The 20,635-nt window shown below is 47.3% G+C and overlaps 2 protein-coding genes across 3 annotated transcripts in view; one reads left to right on the top strand and one right to left on the bottom strand.

Moving 5' to 3' along the window:
* The window catches only part of PCYOX1L (prenylcysteine oxidase 1 like), a 10,270-nt gene extending 1,114 nt beyond the window's left edge, over positions 1–9,156 (top strand). The window contains exons 2-6 of one of the 2 annotated variants that reach the window (XM_044454551.1): positions 2,099–2,305; positions 3,632–3,806; positions 3,978–4,189; positions 4,357–4,497; positions 6,531–9,156. In XM_044454551.1, the coding sequence (XP_044310486.1) occupies positions 2,099–2,305; positions 3,632–3,806; positions 3,978–4,189; positions 4,357–4,497; positions 6,531–7,189 (1,394 nt within the window). In that variant the 3' untranslated portion in view covers positions 7,190–9,156. Of the gene's footprint in view, positions 1–2,098; positions 2,306–3,631; positions 4,190–4,356; positions 4,498–6,530 lie in introns of both variants that reach the window. The other variant, XM_044454550.1, reaches the window with a different exon arrangement.
* Positions 9,157–14,243: 5,087 nt separating this feature from the next.
* Positions 14,244–20,259, bottom strand: IL17B (interleukin 17B). The gene is made up of 3 exons (XM_044454656.1): positions 20,239–20,259; positions 18,765–19,090; positions 14,244–14,487 (listed from the first exon to the last, which is right to left on the bottom strand). The coding sequence occupies exons 1-3, from the start codon at positions 20,257–20,259 to the stop codon at positions 14,244–14,246; spliced, it is 591 nt and encodes a 196-aa protein (XP_044310591.1).
* Between the last annotated feature and the right edge of the window lie 376 nt (positions 20,260–20,635).

The raw sequence follows: 20,635 nt of genomic DNA, 5'->3' as shown, positions 1-20,635 counted from the left end.
GGGGGGGGGGGGGGGGGGGGGGGGGCAACCTGACCTTCCGAGGGATGCAGTCGGCTAGGTATTAGTGCTGCTTCTGTATTTATTACTAGCGCCTGCCTCCTAACCAGGCACCCTCCGGTATGTGCTTTAATTCTTTTTCTGGGCTGCCTTTTGAAAACTAAAATGAATACAAAGCCTAGTTATCGAGAAAACGCTAGATGCTTGTGTGTGAGCATTATGTGCTCTTACAAAAACTGTCCCGTCCTATTCGTGTCTTTATCTACGAACACAATAGCAAAGCTGGCACGCATTGTGGGAGCTCCGCTATTGTGCTCATTAATAGAGACACCTGGTGGCAGCTTTTCTGTACCCCAGGCTGCAGAACCTCAGGGCTGTGGGGGAGGGGGGTCCCAGCCTGGCCCCACATGGGGTCCCCATGTCACACCAACTGATACTGTGGTTACCTGATCTTTATGTGTTTTTCCCTATTCTGAAAGGCTGAGATCCCTTTCTAAAGGCTTTGCTACTAGCAGCGAGAGTTTTAAAGTAAAATATGCTGGGGGGCACATTGGGGGTGCCCTTTTTGCCTTCAGACCTATGCACCACCGACATGCCTCCCTGGAGAGCTCCAAAATGGAATTCACCGCTGCTGTACCCACTCCCTCCTGCCTAGCAGCAGCTGGCAATAATGCATTCCATAATATATGAATAGGTAAGGAAAGGGTAATTTCGTTCTGCAGCAAGTTAGCTCTTCCTGAAACCTGTTGAAGTCAAGCTTGGTAACAAGTTCCAATTCAGCAATTTCATGCTGTTGTCTCCAATTGAATTTGTTGTTGTTGTAATGACTTGGGTGATATGCATGGTGCGGAATTTGTTTTCAGTAGATTGTTGGAATTCTCTCTCTTCAGGTGTGCATTTGTACTATAGTTCTTGCTGTGCCTATTCATCACTGTTAATGACAGCACCCACCCATACTGACTGGTTCCTTTTATTACATATTTAAACTACCCAGTGGCAGACGATCAGTAACTGCACTGATTAGATTCTGGATTTCATGTGTGCTCTGCTTATTATTGTGACCCACATACTGCTTCCGCTTGACTTTTGGACACCACTTTAGTTGTAAGTCCTTGCTCTTCTTCTGCTCTGCTTTGTAGCCAGGAAACCTATCCCTGCCCTCGTTGATAACCATTTATTGTTGGTGAAATAAGTACAGGCCCATTGAGATCACAACAAATGGTCTGCTCTTGCAGTTGCTGTAGTACTTCGCTGTCCTTGCTCCAAGATGTTCTAGCTACTGTTTTGGAATCAGGCAAATCCGATTTTTCCCCCTGTATTTGCTTCTTTCCTGTGTCTGGTCTCACCCTGCTCTGCATGCTTGTGGGTACCAGTTTCTCATGTAAAGTATTTAAGGGCATATTTGGCATAGAATTGAAGCCCTGGAAGACAGACCAGACAATTTAACCATATTCAGAGGTTTAGTTCGAAGATTTCTGTGGACTTCAGTAGAGATATGTAGAGAGGTAAATAAGGTTAAAGCCTGGAAAAAGTCAGGGAAATAACTTCTTCAACTTCTTGTTTTTACAGATTTTCCAAAAATCTCACCACTCCCCATTTTTTGTTTTGTTGTTCTGCCCCCCACCCCCAATCCAGGACTTCACATCCCTACCTTTCAACAGAAGTTCTTTGGCTGCTTTGTCTTATAGTAATTTTGTTGATTTCTTTTATTTATTGCGGAATATTTCAATACCAGTTTTCATTAAAAGAACAATCCCAAAGCCTCAAACAAAATAAAATGATGGAATACATGAAACAGTTACTAAAATCATAAAACAGCTATAAGAAATAATACCATCTTATTAACACAACCATGTTGGGAGGTTCAGGCCAACGCTTCCATTTTGCAAAGGAAATACTAAAAGCATCAGATCGACTGAGCTGGAAAATATTTCTATTAATATTCTGGCATTTTCACCACTGAGCAAGGAGTCATTTGCAAATCCCTGCTGTGCAAGCGTATTGAGCAGCCCCCGTGTCTTTAGGGAATAAGTTGAATGGTCAGAAATGAGCTGATACTTGCCCTGTATTCTACCCACCTTCTTTCGTTTTGCCTTTGCAGCTGTGGTGGGAGCTGGGATCGGTGGCTCGTCCGTGGCCCACTTCCTGCAGCAGCATTTTGGGCCTCAGGTACAGCTGGACGTGTATGAAAAGGACGCAGTGGGGGGTCGCCTGGCCACAGTCACAGTCAACAAGCAGCAGTATGAGAGCGGTGGGGCTTCCATCCACTCCCTCAACTTGCACATGCAGGACTTCGTTAAACTGCTGGGTGAGTGTCGGCGTGATCGACGCGCTGGAAACAGTTCTATTCAGGCTGGGTTTTCATGTAGGAGTATGGTATAGTGGTTAGAGTGTTGGAACTCTGAGTTCTACTCTTCATTTGGCCATGAGGCTCACTGGATGTCTTCTGGTCAGTCACTGACTTTCAGCTTAATATCTCTCAGGGCTGTTGTAAGGATAAAGTGTAAAGGAAGAGACCTGTATGAGCCGCCCTGAGTTCCTTGCAAGAGGTAAAAAAGGTGGGATGTGAATGTAATAAATAAATAAAGGTACTGCTTCCATTTCCTAGGAGGGGGTATGATGTGGGAGACCTTGGTCCTAGTTGCTGCGTCACTTGGGCATGCTGCGTGGGTGTGATCAGGTGTCATAAATGTTCTGTAATAAATGGAGCCTTCAACAACAGAGTTGCAGTGTGGAAATCTTTTCTTAGCCATCCACGCCCTTCCCTAGGGTACTCCATTCCTTTCCCCCTCCTACATTTTCTGGTTTTCTCCTTGCAACATTTAGCCGGGATTGAGTGCCCACTGAGCATACTAATTCCTCCCTGAACTGTTTTTGGATTGCATCCCCCACCCCTTAGAGCCATTTATTTATTTATTGGTGTTGTTGCAAATTTGGGGGTTGTACCAGGCTTGCTGATACCTCCCTCTTGTGCATGGATGGTCCTATTTCAGCTATATTAGGATAGACACTCAGAATTTGCTGTTTGTATACTGTATATGATGGAGCTATGATCTAGGCTAATGTGCCAAGGGTGTTTGGCTGTGAAAAATGCCTTGAGGTAGAAAGTGGAATTTGATGGCCTTTCAGACCCCTTATAACCCTATTCGTCTGTGTGTGAGTGGGGACAGGGCTGTCAGTATGCCTGAAGAACAGCCTGGTCCCTGCTGATGTGATCTCAGCGAAACCCATAAGATGCCCGTTTCTTGGTAGGATGAACCTGTCGGTGCTAATAGTCAAGACAGTTATAGCTTCAGTATCAGAGCTTGTAGGCCTTTGCACACCAGTTGCTTGGGAACATGAGTAAGAGGGTGCTCTTGTGCTCCAGTCTTGCTTATGGCCTCCCATAAGCATTTGGTTGGCCACCTGTCATGAACAGATGTTTGGTCTGATCCAGCAAAGCTGCCCTTATCACTGAGGAAAGTCTTATCTATCCCGCATCTGCAATTGTCTGGGCAGAGAGCTTGATTGGCTTTCATGTAGTCGGAAAATGCCTAACATTATAAAGTGGAAGGGCCAATAGCCCAGGGCCCATGATAGTAAGCAGGACAGAAAGTAGCATTTGGTTCTTCTGCTGTGTTGTCCCTATGTATAGGACTGAAGCACCGTCGCGAAGTGGCAGGCAAGACTGCCATCTTCAGTGGGGAGCAGTTTGTCCTAGAGGAGACTGACTGGTATCTGCTGAACCTCTTTCGGCTCTGGTGGCACTACGGCATGAGCTTTCTGCGCCTACAAATGTGGGTGGAAGAGGTAATGGAGAAGTTTATGAGGTACGTATCAAGGAGACCAATTCTTCTCTGGGGCTTCCAGAGGACTGCGATGGAAACAGGACAGTCTTCTTCTTCCTCCAGTCTTGGACCTGGGGGGAGGGATACAGAGCAACACATTGGAGGACTCCTGGAAGAGACCTCCAGATCTTTTCCCCTTTTTATGTCTTGCAGGATCTACAAATACCAGGCCCACGGCTATGCATTTTCTCGCCTTGAGGAGCTTTTGCATTCCCTGGGCGGTGATGCCTTTGTCAACATGACTCAGCGCTCTGTGGCAGAGTCCTTGCTGGAGGTGGGCGTGACGCAGCGCTTCATTGACGATGTCATTGTGGCTGTTCTCCGGGCTAGCTATGGCCAGTCAGTGCTGGTGCCTGCATTTGCAGGTGAGTGTTGACCCAGTCCTCTTGCTCCAGGAGGGCATCTAGTCGGGAAGGCCAAAGGGTCCTCTTCCAGTTGGCCATTGGCCAGACCAGTGGGCCAGAACAAGGGCTTGCATTATATGGCTTTAGCCAGCTTCTTCTTTTGACACCCTCTGTATTTCTCTCCATAGGGGCCATGTCGCTAGCAGGGGCACAGGGCAACATGTGGGCTGTGGAAGGCGGCAACAAGCTGGTGTGCTCTGGTTTGCTGAAGCTAACGAAAGCCAACGTAGTCCAGGCCACTGTGACAGCCATCTCCCTACACAGTTCAGGTGAGCCATTTCAAGCCGTACCTTTCCTCTTCTACTGGGGTTGGAAACTGTGACATTTTAGAAAGAAGCTGTATCTTGGTGCCAAAATAAACCTGAAGTTAACTGTGAAATAGCAGGAAAATGGAAGCCTGAGCCACCCTAGAGGTTAGGGGATTTTAACTCATCTGTTCTGATGGGATCTTCCTTTAACAAGAAAATGCTGCAGTGCTGGAGACTCTTTTTTTTTGGTCGGGATCATGAGAGGTGAGAAAGCTCCATGATCCAGAAGCATGCCAGCATCCCCTCAGCTTCTGCCCACATCAGGGATGAGCAATTTGTAGCACGAGATGATGGGATTCGTAGACCCAAGCAGTCATAGGGACACAAGTTGCCTACCCTACCCTTATTTACCTAATTAGGGAAAAATCCATGTTAATTATATCCACATAATTAGTGTCACGTGTGCTTGACCTGGGATCTCAGAACATGGTGGATGGTGTTACTTTTCTAGAGATGTTTTATACGTTAAAGGCACAGTCCTATGCATGTTTGGCCAGAAAAGAAGTCCTACAATTCCTGCTATTCTGCAGCCAGGCTAGGGAATGCTGGGATCTGTAAGACTTTTGTTTCTATCTAAACACACACCAGATTATGCTTGAAATGAGTGTTTTTGGATACTGTGCTATACCTAGGAAGAAGGTAACACAGCAGCCAAGAATCAGAATTTGCAAAGAGGGACAAGAAGGAAGCCAGGGCATGGCTTCCAAAAGTCAGTAGGGGCAAAAATGGGACAATTTCCAGACTGAGCTGCACCTCTCTTACGGGAGCAGTGCCACTGGCTGTACAGAGCAAGGACTATCCTGAAAAGCTGCTTTGACATTGTATTTCCCTCCCCGTAGCTTGCAAATACTTGCAAAGAAGCGACCAGAATATGACTGCAGGATCTGCACAAAGTTCAGACATGAGAAAAGCTCCCAGGGCTTCTCTCCTGTTCAGAGGTCTCAGGGTCCTCCAGATGATCACTTGCACAAGAAACAAGGAATAAATGCACATTTGTTGCACACAGACATCTGTCCTCGAGGTTACTCTTCCGCTGCAGGGACATCATGTTTCCTGAGCCCTTTTACCTGGGAAAATGTGAGACTTGCCCTCACCCAGCCTAGGTAGTGTGCCTGTTGCTGTTGTGATTCCTTTATGTAAATGTGGCTGTACAAGTGTGACAGGCTGAATATTTTGCATGGGGTGGTTGATGTAATTACCCAAACAAAAATACCCTCTTTGCTTGGGTAGCTAGACCGTTGTGGTGTTCAAATTCTCAATTTAAAAAAATCTTAAGCACTCCTTCACAGTAGGGATGCTTATGAACAGATATTTTTAAGTGCTGGACAGCACAATGCAGTTTCCACCTTTCCTTCCACTCTGCATTTGTTCCTAGATATTTCTTTCAGTCTGCTAATTATGTAGACAATGCATCTCTTTCTCTGAAATCCACCATTCTTACACTGCTGCATCCATGTGCTTTTATTTCATGCCATTCAGTTTTAGAATCTGAAGCCAGTTGTCTCCTGAGCTCTTTTGTATCCTGTAGCTTCTTGAGTACAGCGTACAATGTTAACATCCTGTCTGAAAGTATACCCAAGGTTGTAGTGTCAACAGATGTAGATTTCCAGGCTTCATTTCTTTCTAGATGACAATTCTTCTCTAATAGTTTTGGTCTTGCTGTCTGTGCTCACACAACATGACATTTTTGCTCATCTTGCCTCCATCCGCTTTCTTCTGCCAGCAAGGAAAGCTCTTTTACGCCCTTTAATTAGTATCTTTCTGTACAGGATTTGAATTACCTTGGTGTGGCTGACCTAGCTAATCACAGGTGGGGAAGCTGCAAGGGTATGGGATTAGCTGAAAAGCACAGAAAGCCATATAGTCTTGGCAGTATTAGTTCTTGGGGAAGCTCTCCCACCTCTAAGTCTCGCCCATTTTGTTCTGAAAACTTTCAGCCAGATGTGATGGTGTTGTCTGAGTTATTGTTCTCTTTCTCGCTCTCCTCTTTCCAGAAGGAAAAACCTTTTACCAGGTGCACTACGAGGATGAGGAAGGCGAAGGGTCTAGTTTCTATGACATAGTGGTCATTGCAACTCAACTGCATGACAGCAAGAACAACATCACTTTCCAGAACTTTGACCCTCCCATTCCAGAGTTCCCAGGCACCTTTCACAGCACAGTCACTTCCATCGTCCACGGCTATCTCAATTCTTCTTATTTTGGCTTCCTGGATCCCAAGCTCTTCCCTTTTGCCAGTATCTTCACCACGGATTCTCCTGCCCTTTTCTTCGATTCCATGGATAATATTTGCCCTGTCAATATATCCAGCACCTTCAGGCGAAAGCAGCCACAAGAGGCTGCCGTGTGGCGAGTTCACTCCCGGCATCCCCTGGAGAAGCAGGAGTTGAAGGCTCTGTTCCGTTCTTACTACTCTGTCCAGGTGACAGAATGGCAGGCATATCCTGACTATGAGTCTGCCAAGACCCTTCCACCCATTATTCTCCACAACAACCTCTACTACCTCAACAGCATGGAGTGGGTAGCCAGCTCCATGGAAATGGCTGCTGTTGCTGCCAAAAACGTGGCCCTCTTAGCCTACAACGTCTGGTATCACGAGCTAGAAAAAGTTGACCAGAAGGACCTGATGCACAAAGTGAAAACTGAGCTGTGAATCTAGCAAGCACTGCTGCAGAAATCCTTCCACGAGCCTTTCCTTTCTTGCATGCAGGGTTGGGGGGATTATGCTGGAGTTTTAGCAAGGAGGTAAGCTGAAGACTTGCTGTTACATGCATCCCTCATATGCCTATTTTCTCCGGTAAGTGCAGCCTACCAACCCCAGTGCCTCTTTGTTTCCAAGAGTCTGAACTAAGCTTTGTGGGTACCCACCTAGTAAGACTTCAGAGGCCACCTTGAAAGGGACCTAAGCTGGCTGATCTTGAACTACATCCAGCTGGTTTTCCTCTGTAGGCAAAGTGCGCCATCTCCACTGTGCTGTACCCATGCAGTGCCGCTGCACATGGCTTGGTGAGCCACACCTGGTGTACCAAGCATGGACCCCTCTTACCTCTACAAGAGCTGCACCTCCTGACTCACCTTGTGCTGGACTTTAACCTTGTGCTCAGCCTCCTTGTGGAAGGAAATGACCCTTTTGGAGTGGGATTGTGCCTCTGGTGTGAAAGCCTTTGCAAAGCCTTTGTTTTTTTCTCACTTCCTAAACAATGTTTCTTTGTTTTATTACCAAAACCCATTGAACAGCCTCTAATGTTGACCAACCGAGTTGCCCTGAGCAGGGTCTTCAAGTACTGGCTAAGGCTCAGGTATAACATCCTATCTACTTCTACCTGCCTACATGTATGTGACGCTGCTTTACCACCTGATCATTTCGACCCTCTGCAACTAATGACTGATCTAATGCTGGCTCACTTTATATAACATGTTGGTGGTAGCCTTTTCCTGGTTTATGTAGACTAGAGCTGCTTCCCTCCATCATGGAGTATGTTAAAAGGTTGCCTCTGAGACAGGACAAGTGGCTGTATATACGCTTGAGCTCTTTCCTGACCTGGCACTAGATGCAGCTCATTTCAGCAAGCTCATGCTGTCAGTCCTGAAATGGATTTAGAATCGGGGATGGGGCCCGTGTGCTGTTTTTCCTGCTACTAATCAAGCTGTGCTCACCTGAAATTCCTTTTTACGGTAAACAAGGGCATGCTTCACTTGGCCGCACAGGTAATGTAATGGTGAGGCTCCCACAGTTATGTTCTGGTTGCTGGAGAAAGGGCTAGTCTCAGGCCCAAAACACACATGACTTTAAATCCATATCTAGCAGTTATGTCTTTTTTTCAAAACATCATTCTCACATAGGTACAGGAGTTCGGATCCAGGTCTAGAAGACACCCCAGCCCATCATTGTGGTGGGGCTCTGGTCCTGATCAGCACCCCCCTTGCACCTACTCAAGAGAAAGAATGGAAAAACATGATAGCTGCTAGATTCAGTTTTAAAGTAATGCCTGCTCTGCCTCTTCGCTTGTATTAAGGCAGGGATGGGCAGAAGGTGGATCATAATCTAGTAGATCTGAGTGATATTAAAACAGATCAGTGAAGATTCCTCACTTCCAGTAGCTTAACCATGGAAACAAGAAAATGTGTGGAAGGACATGAACTCCATTCTGTTCTCAGAACAATTCCTGGGCTCAGCTTTCTCTGAGTAACCCTTTCCAGAGGGTAACTGTTTGTCTGTTGCAGTAAAAGCAGCAAAGAGTCCTGTGGCACCTTAACAACTAACAAATTAATTATAGCACAAGCTTTTGTGAACTGCAGTCCATTCAATCTGATGAAGTGGCCTGCGGCCTTGGAAAGCCCATGTTATAATGAATTTATGAACGGTGCTGCAAGACTCCCAGTTATTTTTAATTCTGAGTGTCAGTTAATTGGATTTATTTGCTAAAAATTAATGGTTATCACAAACATAAAACATATTCTGATTGAAATCTATGTTTTAGGGTAAATAATCCTGAACACATTCAGCTCCATCATGTGTAATATATTTGTATCTCATCCATTGACCTGTAAGTGCAAACAGAGAGACAATATATGTAATGTAGTTATTTATCTCTCAATAAATAACTAATCTTCATCCTACTATTCAAAAAAAGAACTTTTTCAACTATCTCTTCCAGAAATCTGTCCCTTGGGAGGTAATAACAGATAACAATTCACTACATAATGGACAATGTCTGCTACCTCTTTCTGGTCACAAAACATATCCAGCAATTTACTGATATTTCAGCATTTTCCCCCTTCAGGCACTCTGTAGGCATACTCTGAAAACAGTTTTTTTTCCTGGGGAAACCAGCAGATAATTCAAGAAGTCTGATGGGCCATAATTAGATTTAACAGACTAGGAAAATGAGGAACAGTTTGAAAACACCACTCCTCTTTAACTTCATTTGCAATACAGTGGTTTGCAGTTCTAGGAGAGCAGCCAGGTGGCCATCAGGAATTGATCCACACTCAGGGGTGTCACCTTTGTGCAGCCCCTCCTGAAAGTGCCCTCCCTTGGCCCAGAATAGCTACCCCCTAGTCACAGCTACCCCCTTTATTGGACAAAGTGTCTGAGAAGTCAGTGGCAGCAACTGCAACTGCACGGGCTTGGGGAAGGGCTATGGGGTACCTGCACCCATTCCAGCCTTGCTCCAGGCCAGGTTTTGGGGTAGAAAAGGGCTTGGTCTGCCTGGAGAGGGATGCCAGAGTGTGCTTGTTGCTTCTCCTTGATCTCTCGGCTGTCTTTCAAACCACTGGCCATGGTGTTTCCCTCCACCAGCTCCTTGAGGTTGGATTGAGGGGACTTGTACTGAAGAGGTTTCATTCCTGACTGTAGGATCAGTCCCAGACAGTGACACAAGGAATTGTGACTCGGCCCCCTTTCAGTTGTGCTGTGGAGGGCCACCGGGCACAATCTTGTCACTGGGGGGTTTGGGGCAAGGTGTCAGCAGTATGCAGATGACGCTCAGCTCTATTTCTGGGTTACATCTGACTCGGGTATGACCATGCACAACCTGGAGTGGTCTTTGGATGCAGTGGTGGCTGGATGAGGGCCAACCAACTGAAATTGGGTCCTGGTAAGATGGGGACTTTGTGGGTGGGAGGTTCCAGGGTCTGGGAGGTGGGGAATCCACTGCTCTGGATAGGGCCGCTAGCATGTGCTGCAATTTCAGCCAGTTGAAAATAAAACCTGTACAGGACAGTACGGGGCGGGCGGGGGGGGGGGGAGAATCCCTACCTTCCAATCCATTTATGGCAATACTGGTATCAGATGGTAGTCTCAAGAATGACCTCAAAATGAATTCGGATAATTTCAATGTAATAGCATTTGCCCATCCTACCAATTCAGTACTATATGCCACCCGCAGGACAGCATTCCCCAAGAGCATCTTAAATCCAAGGTGTACTAACTTGCTAATCATCCACTGATGTTTAATGAACAGTTTAAAGCAGGTTTCTTTATAACTGAATCCTGCAAAGCTGTTTGTGACCGAGGAAACAAATCCTCAGTTTGAGGACTATTTCCTACAAATAACCAGTCTTCCCATCCAACTGTCATTAAAATTACCAGCAATAAATATAGCAGGATCATGACACAGATGCCAGATCACATTTTATCCAGATTTCTTTATATGCTGTTCCCCCAGTTCTTGGACCCTGGGGGGAATGCAGACACTGATACAAAATGTCACAACACTGAAGATAAGAATTTAAAAACCCTGAAAGTGTCAGAGGAATATAAAGATTGGGGTGTAGTTGTCAGTTCACTAGAAATTAAAGTGATGAGCCCATTCTGAGCCTTTTTCTTATTACTAGCCATAAAAGCAAAACTAACACAGGGCTTAAATTAACCAGTTCATAACATTTTACATCCATAATCCATGCCTCTTGCAGAAACAGAAGTTGTTAAGAAACTTTGGAAATCTTTACCTGCAGCTTTATACTGCTGTCTGTCTATGTAGCAAAAACGGGTATGAATAAGCTTTGATTCATCTCTTTCTGCAAATGGAGTTCTGTTGATAAACATTTCTATATATATTGGCCTGCAGGGACAAGGCTTCTAAAAGAGGGATCTGATGGTTTAAATATAAAGACATCTTCCTCAAATTCCTCAGTGGAAGCACAGGGAAGTTTAGAAGGCAAATGACATTTAACAGCAAAAAGAACCAAAACTGCCAACCTTATTAGACCCACCTTGTGAATGGCAACAGTTTAAAGTCAGTGTTGGGGGAAACACTGCTTTGAGTCCAGGCTTTTGTGATACCCTCATCCACCCTCATTCACAGAATTTCACAGGAGGGTCCAGATGAAGACATCTTGTACTGGGGAAACTTCCTGTGTTTTCCCAGTTTCTCTCATCATTTTTCTTACCATGGAACAGCCATTAAGAGTCTGAATTACTGCATTGCATCCTCTATTAGCACCAGAGTTCTCCATCCCTAAGTGTGTCTCTTGCCATAATAAACTGGTCATTAAGGTGCACATGACTTACTATTTCAAATTCCACGTGTGTCTTTTGCGCCTGCTTCCAATTAATGCATTTGGGATTCTAGTAAAAAGCAAAGTAGGTCCTGCAAGCCTGAAATCACACACCCCAGTCTAAGCTATGTATATCAATAGCAGGATGGATTTTTAGAGAAGTTAAGTATTAACTAGAGACATTCCAAAAAAAAAAAAAAACTGGAGAGCCACCTGAATGGGATGTGTAAATTGGTGTCCTGCAACAGCAGGGGGTTGGACCCCCCCCCATGGCCTTCCAGCTCTACTATTCTATGATTCTATGGGCTTTGGTTTAAGGCATAAAAGTAGCTGAAAATCAGCTGAAGAGCTCATTTTATCATCTAACAGCAGTGCAGCTTCTTGAGGATGATAAGCAGTGAATGACTTCCTTCAAGGCAACTAGAGCCAGCCATTGTCTGTCAATGAGCCTTGAGCATCTTCACCCTGCTGAGCAACTGAAGCAAACAAAGGCGCTGCCAGTTGATCCTCTCTGATGTGGGGGCATCAACCCCACCCCCTCTACAGAGATAGACAGGCTTTGGGGTCTGAAGGCACATCTGGCCACTTAGAAACTTGTGGGCATCACCACGAAATGGCTGCCATCCTAGGCAAGCTACAAGGGACAGGTAGGCGGCCCAAGCCTGGAGGAATGTTGTCCATGGGGTCGCGATGGGTCGGACACGACTTCGTGACTAACAACAACGAGGCTGCCCAAAAGACTTAAGTACAAAATGGAGGTGGCGTCTGAGGCCCAGCATATTAAACTCCTTTAAACTAACACATTTTTCAGCACCAACAGCAGCCTACTTGCTAACTAGTTTAATAAAGAGAAAGAAGGAGGGAGAGAGGGAATGAGCACCCTGGTGGGCACCAGGAAAAGTCTCCAAAGTCATACTGCCCACTGGTACCATGTTGCCCACCTTTGGCCTAGAAAACTGTTCCCTCAGGTTTATACTGCTTGGTTTCCTGCACTGTCTCCATGAGCTGGTAGCATCTCAGTTCATCTTTAATCACAGTTTTTCATCCCTGTGCGGTTGCCCGCCATGGGGCATTGAATCCAGTATTGTCTGCCTTCATTGGCAGCCATTCTTCTAGGGTCTTGGACAGGGGATCTCCTGGCCTTGTAACTTGGGGTTCTGAGTTGCCAAGTGATTGTGCCCAGAGCCTTCTACTTAAAAGACATGCTCTTGCCACCAGGCGGAGGCCCTTCTTATCTCCACTGTGCAGAGGGGTCTTGCTTGCTTTGAAATGGCAAACAGGTGGGGCCATGTAAATAAAAATGGGATTGATGAGGGTGGTTCCCGATGGACATGGCCCCTACCCCCAGGCTGACATGCATAATGGGCTGCCTCAGCCTCTCTCACTGCCTCCTGGGCCTACTTAGTCATTGGTACACGGGCCACCCTTCTTGCTCTGCTGGCCTTCAGCCAAGCTCCCTGCTGATACCCAGGGCTCACATTATCAGGCCTGCCAGCAAAGAACTCCTCAGACTGCCTGGTGTCAAGATAAAGCAGGTTCTGGATCATTTCCTGTTAAGTGAGCAATAAGCTGCCAAGCAGCCTTTCACTGAGAGGCTGGGTGCCTTCCTCTGCCAAGTAGGGCAAGAGCAGACTCACTTTCTGTTCTCCCATGAAAGGCATTTGGAGCATGGCCAAAAAGCGTGGCTTTAGACCCTAAGCAAGCGATGCAAGCGAAGTGTCCTAGCAAAGAGTATTTCAGACCCCACTTCCATAGTGCTAGCTAATGGGGAGGAGGGAACAGAAAGGCCTCCTGGAATGGTGCTGGCCTCCTGTTGTGTAGGACTGACCAGCTCCAGAAGACGGATGGACACTCTGCTCGTGAGCCGAGCACTGAGGAAACGAGGCTGGTGGCCTGGAGCACCAGCTGCAGGAGAATCTCACTGGAGTCCTCTGCTCCTGCACCGCAGCCATTTCCTCCTCCTGCCCTGGGCAGCCTTCTCTCTCGTGCACCAGGACAATCCTCTTTCATGGCACACCTGAGCACAGGCACACTCTCGCAAAGAGACCGCTTGGCAGCGGGAGGGAACTGGCTGTCGGTTTCTAGATTCATGGCATGTGCTGTTGAGCTAAATGGGGGGCAATGGGCTTGCTGGGCACCGATCCATTTTAGCACGGGCCTTAAAGTACTGAAGTAGGACACCCAATATCCTTAATGCGGTGGTGCTGAAACCCCAACCACTGGCCAAATCCAGCCTGCCCAGGGTTCCCAGCTGGCCCTCAGAGGTTCTCCAGAAGGCCACACCCCCTCCCCAGCCCCACCTCCTGAGCATGGGCAGTTTTGCAGCTTGGTGCAGGGTTTCCTTCCTTCTGCAGAGTAGAAATACCTCTTGCAAGGCTGGCACACTGCTCATAAGAGCTTTAGGTGAACTGCTGCATTATGGCCTGAACCCTTTGCCTTGGGGCCTACCCACTAGTGCAGTACAGCCCCTGCAAGCTTTCTTATGCTAAGGTTGGCCCTCAGGTTAAAAGAGGTGTGACACCCCTGCCAGAACAAATGGATCCTTCCTGTGTGTGCCAGGCACTTCCAGTCTTGCCTCACTGCAGCAGGAGAAAGAGCAGGTGCAAACCAGAATCGGCAAAAAGAGGTGGGTAGGAAGACGGAAGCAGTACTAACAGCCCACCAGGATGTGAAGCAGGAAGAGGAGCGCTGCTCGTCATGTGTCCTCAGAAGATGCAGGTGCAGCCCACAGCAATGCTCTCCATAACCATCTTGTGCTCCTTGTGGCACCTTTTCTTCCGAGGGGGCTTGCTCGGCTCACACAGCAGCCGGCGCACGGGGATTTTGCTGTAGATGGGAATGCTCACCATGGTGCGGTCTTCCTGCATGGTGAAGGGATTGATGCATCCAGCACATAGGCAGTGCGCCTCAGGGATGTCGACCGGGATCCGTGCCGCGTCGTGATTTATCCTGAAAGGGAAATTGCCAGCGTCAGAACACACATGCTCATGTGGGTGGCCGGTAGGATGAGGAGGTGGGCAGGTCAGGCATGCCTGGAGAGGCCCCAGATTGTGGGGGCAGGAAGTATTGCCCCCTTCCATAATTCCTCCACGGAATGCTGCATCCCCCCAGAGAGACTGAGAACATGGGCTGGGAGAAATGTCTGCACAGGAGACCTTTGCCAGAAACACCGTTCGAAGTGCTCCTCCTGGACTTGGGAGATCTGGGTTCTGGTCTCCCTCAGCCATGGAGCCAACTGGGTGACTTTGGGCCAGTAACTGAGTCTCAGCCTAACCTACCTCACAGGGTTGTTGTGAGGATAAAATGGAGATGTGAAGGTCATGTAAACTGCCTTGAGTTCTTTGCAAGAGGAAAAAAAGCAAGATAAAAATAGAACAAACTAATAAGAAGGAAAGTGTGCTATCTAGACAGAGAAAAGTACCTGAACAGGCATTGATGGAGTAACATATCATTGCCTCCATATGTGGGGGAAGGGGCTTGGAGCAACTTGGCAGGCTTGTCCTGAGGACTGCAGTGCCTATGCACAGAAGGCCACATGGTAAGGCTGCAGATGTAATGGGGTGGATATGCTCAGTGGTCAAGTTCTCCGAATCTCTGCTGTCAAGCGCCTGCTCCCCACAAAATGAGGTAGGAAGGAGCGCCTGTTGCCTATGTGATCCCAAGCCCTCCCTGGGACCCCTGCTCTCAAGGCTGGGCCTGGGATCAGCAGCATCTGCCTGGAGGTCATCTTGGAACCCCTTACAGCAGGTGTGGGGAATGGGTGGCCCCCCTTGGACTGCACGGCCCATCAGCCTTAGCCAGCATAGCCAATGGCACATGAGGACGAGAGCTGTGGCCCCCTTCTCGCCTTTTCGCTTACGGCCAGACGCTGCTCCCACATGCAGGCCAGAGCATGGTGCCACCCGCTGCTGGCACATCGCAGCTGTGCTCCGGGAAGCCGCACCGTCTTTCCCAGCAGCAGAAGCCTTTGCGTAAGAGCACTGAGTGGGCGTGGCCAGACGCCAGCGGAGGAAGAGCACTGCACGAGCCACTGGGACATGATGTGGCGCACGGCCACCATCTGGCTGCTACCTTGGCACAACTGGCCAAGAACCGGGAAGCTTGTGAACCTCCTGAACCTCGTTGTCTCTGCCCCTTAAGAGATGAATGCCACGGCTCAGCTGCCTGCTAGGCACAAGCAGAATGTTTGCGAGCTCATCGGAAGACCACAAGGGGGGGGCACGGCAGCGCCCGCGCACAGCTCCGCCACCAAGGCGTTTGGCTAGGGCAGCTGTGTCTTCGTGGCTGATTCCTAAGAACAGGATGGTATTAAGTACACATAGGAACCTATGAGCACCTGCTCTTGCACGACCTACACTGCACCAGACCCACAACCTCTGGATCAGCTGCAGGACATAGGACCTACTGGTCAGAACATCTAATTATTGTTTTTTATCCATTACATATGTCCTCTTATGCCAATGACACAAAATGCCAGGGAGAGGGGCCTTGGAGCATTCGGTATATGGGAACTTTTCTGCACAATGCAGTGGGGCTGTATCTGCTTCCAGTTTCATCACAGAGTTGAGATCTGAGCACAACACAAAAGGCTTTGCCTTTCCTGACTTTCTGCTACATAGCCTCTAGGTGGAGCTATGCTATGGCGGAATACAGCAATTACACAAGTGGGAAAATAGTTTTGTTTTCTAAAGTAATACTCAATTTTCCCCACATGAAAGGGAAAAGAAACCTGGAGAAGAGCTCTTGAAAAACAGGTAAGTTTAAAGAATCCATAAGCTGAGAATGGGGAGAAAACAGCAAGGAAGTAGATAGAAAAAGCTAGGCTGGAGGTTAAGAGTGGGAGAAAGAATGAGCTATGAAGGAGAAGGGAACTGTGGAGCTAGAGGCTGGGTGGGAGGCATACCTTGTTTTATTTTTCTTTGCTTTATTGCACTTTGCAGATTTTATTGCGTTTTTTACAACATGAAGGTTTGTGGCAACCCTGCATCAAGCAAGTCTATTGATGCCATTTTCCCAACAGTGTTTGCTCTCTTCGTATCTCTGTGTCTCCTTTTGGTAATTCTTACAATATTTCAAACCTTTTCATCATCATTATATTTGTTATGGTGATCTGAGTTCTTTGATGTTACTAGTGAAATTGTTTTGGGACACCACAAACCACGCCTATATAAGATGGCAAACTCATTAAATGATGTGTGTTTTGACTGCTAAGGATGAGGAGTTGCTTCTTATGGATGAGCAAAGAAAATGGTTTCCTGGTGAAGATGCTGTGAACATTGTTGAAATGACAACAAAGGATTTAGAATATTTAGTTGATTCAGCAGCAGCAGGGTTGGAGTGGATTGACTCCAATTTTGAAAGAAGTTCTACTGTGCGTAAAATTCTATCAAACAGCATTGTATGCTACACAGAAATCTTTTGTGAAAGGAAGCCAATCAATGAGCCAAACGTCACAGTTTTCTTATTTTAAGAAATTACCATGGCCGCCCCAACCTTCAGCACCACCACCCTGATCAGTCAACAACCATCAACACTGAGGCAAGACCCTGCACCAGTGAAAAGATTATGAATTGCTGAAGGCTCAGAAAATGCTTAGTAAGAAAATGTTTTTAGTTAAGGTATGCTCATTGCTTTTTAGACATAATGCTATTGCACACTTGATAGACTATAATATAGTGAAAACTTAACTTTTATATACACTGAGAAACCAAAAGATTTGTGGGACCCACTTTATTGTGGTGGTCATGAACTGAATCTGTAATATCTCCAAGGTATACCTGCAATGAGGCAAAAGGATACAGGAGAAAGAAAGAAAAGAAGACTGAGCTTGAGCCAGTTCTGTTTCAGACTCTGCGTTCCTCTAAGCCTCAGCCTGCTTGAGAATGGATTAGAGTAGGCTGGTGGACCTGCAGCCACCACCAAATCCACCACTGACCTCCTGGATTACTCTGGTGTCAGCACAGGCCTCGGCCTCGAGAATATTCCCTTTCGAATCTGTGATTGTAACGCAGCCTCACTCCCATTATTTCCATTTCAGCCCTTAGCACCAGTCCAGATTTTGGGAGAGGTTCCCTCATGTGGCAAGAAAGACTAAGAAGAGTCCTTCCAAATCAAACCAAATGGCCATGCAGTCTGTTCACACAGTAGGCAATCGGCTGCTTGTGAGAAACAATGGTAGGCATGGATGCTGCAGCATGTACATCTGAGGACACAATCCAGGGAATGGTCAGACAGAAAAGCATCCTATGCATTCCAGCACTCCTGAACCACCATAGAGCAGAGCGAAAGCAAGCTCTCATGTTCACACGCCCAACTTACAAGCAGGCCTGGCAATCTGGCAGTCAAGATGCTTTCCCAGGCTACACTTCTGTTTCAGAGATATGACAGTGCTGTATTTTGCCCCTGGAAAAATCATGTCCTGCAGGTAGCTCAGCTGCGTTTGAGGAATGTCACTGCAAGCTTTGCAAGCCTTCTAGGTGATGTGACTTCATGACTAATAATGTTAAGTATCCCCCACTCCATGCCTGTTTGCCTTTAATATGTTTGCCAGCCCTGGAATGCTGTAAAAACAGAAAGTTTCAAAGATAAGCAAAGGTATCTTTGACTCTCCATTACAGTGGTACCTTGGCTCATGAACTTAATCCATTCCAGGACTCTGGTCATGAGCCAAATTGGTCATGAGCCAAGTCAAATTTCCCCATAAGGTTCAATGCAAATAAGGTTAATCTATTCTGCAACTATTTTTTTTAATCACAAAAATTTGAAGCAGGTGCGCTTGGAGCGAGGCGGGGAAGGTGGGTGCAATCGCGATCTTCACCCAATATGGAGTTCGCAACCCAAGGCAAAATTTTTCAGAAATTTCTGTTCACGACCCAATTTGGTCGTGAACTGAGGCGTTCATGAGCCGAGGTACCACTATATATTGGGACTGGTGATTGTGCTCTGAAGCATGGATTCCTTGAACGTTACACTGAAAATAACATGAAGCTAGTGCTCAACTGGGTGACTTTGGGCCAGCCACAGACTCTTAGCCCAACCTACCTCACAGGGCTGTTATGAGGGTAAGACTGAGGGGAGGGGGAGGAAAATTATGTAAATGAGCTCAAGTTTGTGGAAAGGAAACAGGCAGAGTATAAATACAATAAATACAGAGAGACTCCTGGGAAACTCAGTGTGTGTGTTCCTGGGTGTCTAAAGCCCAGATAAGGAGTTCTGCTCTGTCTCACCTGTAGGCCCAAGGAGACAAGCTCCTCTTGTTGGACATCCAGAGTCTCAGGTTGACCTGGCACTTGCTCTCCAGGGGCTCAGAGCTGTTCTGCAGCTGGTTCACCATCTCATGGATGCTCTGCTCGTAATCCTCTAGGAGGATGAAGTCTGTGGAGGCCCCCGGATTTACTCTCAGCACTGGGTCATGGGAGGATTCCTGAGCCCGCAGGCGCTGCTCCTGGACCTTCACTGACCCTCTCTTTTTTCCCTTGGTTCCTTTGTTTTGCCCTTTTGTTTCTGTGGTGACATCAAACGTGAAGGAAAGGCAAAGGACACAGAGGAGCATCTGGGGAAAAGAGAGACAAGCTGGTTACTTCTTCATTTAATCTGTCATTTGAATGTATATGATGCTTATAAAACAAGTTCACTAGGTGTCACGCAATTATTTTACAATAAAACACAACCTAAACCACAACACTACAAAACTACCATGGTTTAAAAATGCAGATGCAAAGTTGCTGAGCTCAGCAGCAGGGATATGGAAAATGGAGAATAAAGCACAGGTGTGGATCCCGTGCCCATCCCAGTATTTTAGGATACAACTCCTAACATCCCTAAGCATTCACCATGATGGCTGGAGCGGATGGGAGCGTGTGCACACAGCCCACAGCCATGTACACATGGGGGTGATAAGAGTGGGACAGAAGATGGAGTAAAGTTAGGGGCAGAGCTGAGTTTCAGAACAATTAGAGAAACAAAGCCTTAGGTCACATTTATTTTGTTGGTATCCTTCCTGTCCTCTGAGGAGTGTAGGGCAAGGTGGAGATCACCCGTTTATCTTTACCTTCTGTAAAGGCTGTTTGAGTTCTAAGCTGATGAGTCCAGGCTCATTCAGTGGGTTTCATGCCTGAGCAGGGATTTGATCTCATCCTGGTCCAGGAGAGGCTCTCTGCACATGCCCAGAGGTACTTGGCTCAAAATAGAGAAGTTTTGGTAAACAAATGCAACAACCTTGTCCCTTGAACTGCATAGCTGTAGTCAGGCATGAGGTCCTCTTAGAAGATCTGCCATACCTGGCTGAGTGGGCTCCTTGCCCGCCCGCCTTTGCCCCTCCATCCATTCTCTCCATTTCCTGCCTTCTGCTATGCTGAAGCATGAGCAGCAGTCCATGGCTGCCCGTGTGCTGATCCGGCACTTTTCCGGTGCTTCCAGATTCCTAGGCCCTAAGTCGAGCTTCCTGTGCTGGAGTCCATTTGCCCCCATGCCAAGGCAGCGCTCATGTTGATTGTTGCTGTCCGTGAAAGCAGACATGCTTTCTTCTCTGGGCCCCTTTTGCTGTTAGGAGTCGGTGTTTGTCTCCTCCTCTTGCATGCCAGGCACCACAAGCAATAGTTCATCCAGGCCAAATTTACACTTCTCACAGCAAACAAGCCTGACAGGCCATTAATACAGAGAAAGTAAATAAAAGAGGCACAAAGGAGGCCAAGCACCTACCAGTTTTGGAGCCCACTCCATCTCAACGGACGGCCGACAGAAGGCTCTGCCGATGCTTCCTTCTGCCACAGAATGATGGAGAACGAGATGGGTCTGGCACTTTAAGAAGGGAAGCAGCAACCCCGAATCGCTTCATCGCCAGGGAGGTGGGCCTGCCTGGCACCAGGAAGCAATCCCAGGGTGCCAGCAGGGATGTTGACAGATGGGACAACTGTCCGTGCTGCCCGGCAGGCATGCCGGCTTTCTCTGGGGTGAGCACAGCCACCCTGCATCCAGGGCTGGCTCTGCTCAAGGGAGAAGGGCGGGAGCAACCAAAAGCCAGCGACTTCAGGGGGTGAGGGCAGATATTGTAGTGGAAGGACTTCCCAGACATCCCCGGGAAGGGGAGCGACCATTG

This window comes from Varanus komodoensis, unplaced genomic scaffold (genome assembly GCF_004798865.1).
Source record: "Varanus komodoensis strain SLA01 unplaced genomic scaffold, ASM479886v1 scaffold7_3, whole genome shotgun sequence".
Lineage (NCBI taxonomy): Eukaryota > Metazoa > Chordata > Lepidosauria > Squamata > Varanidae > Varanus > Varanus komodoensis.
Note: the sequence above shows the minus strand (reverse complement) of the source record. Positions and strands in the feature narration are given on the sequence as shown.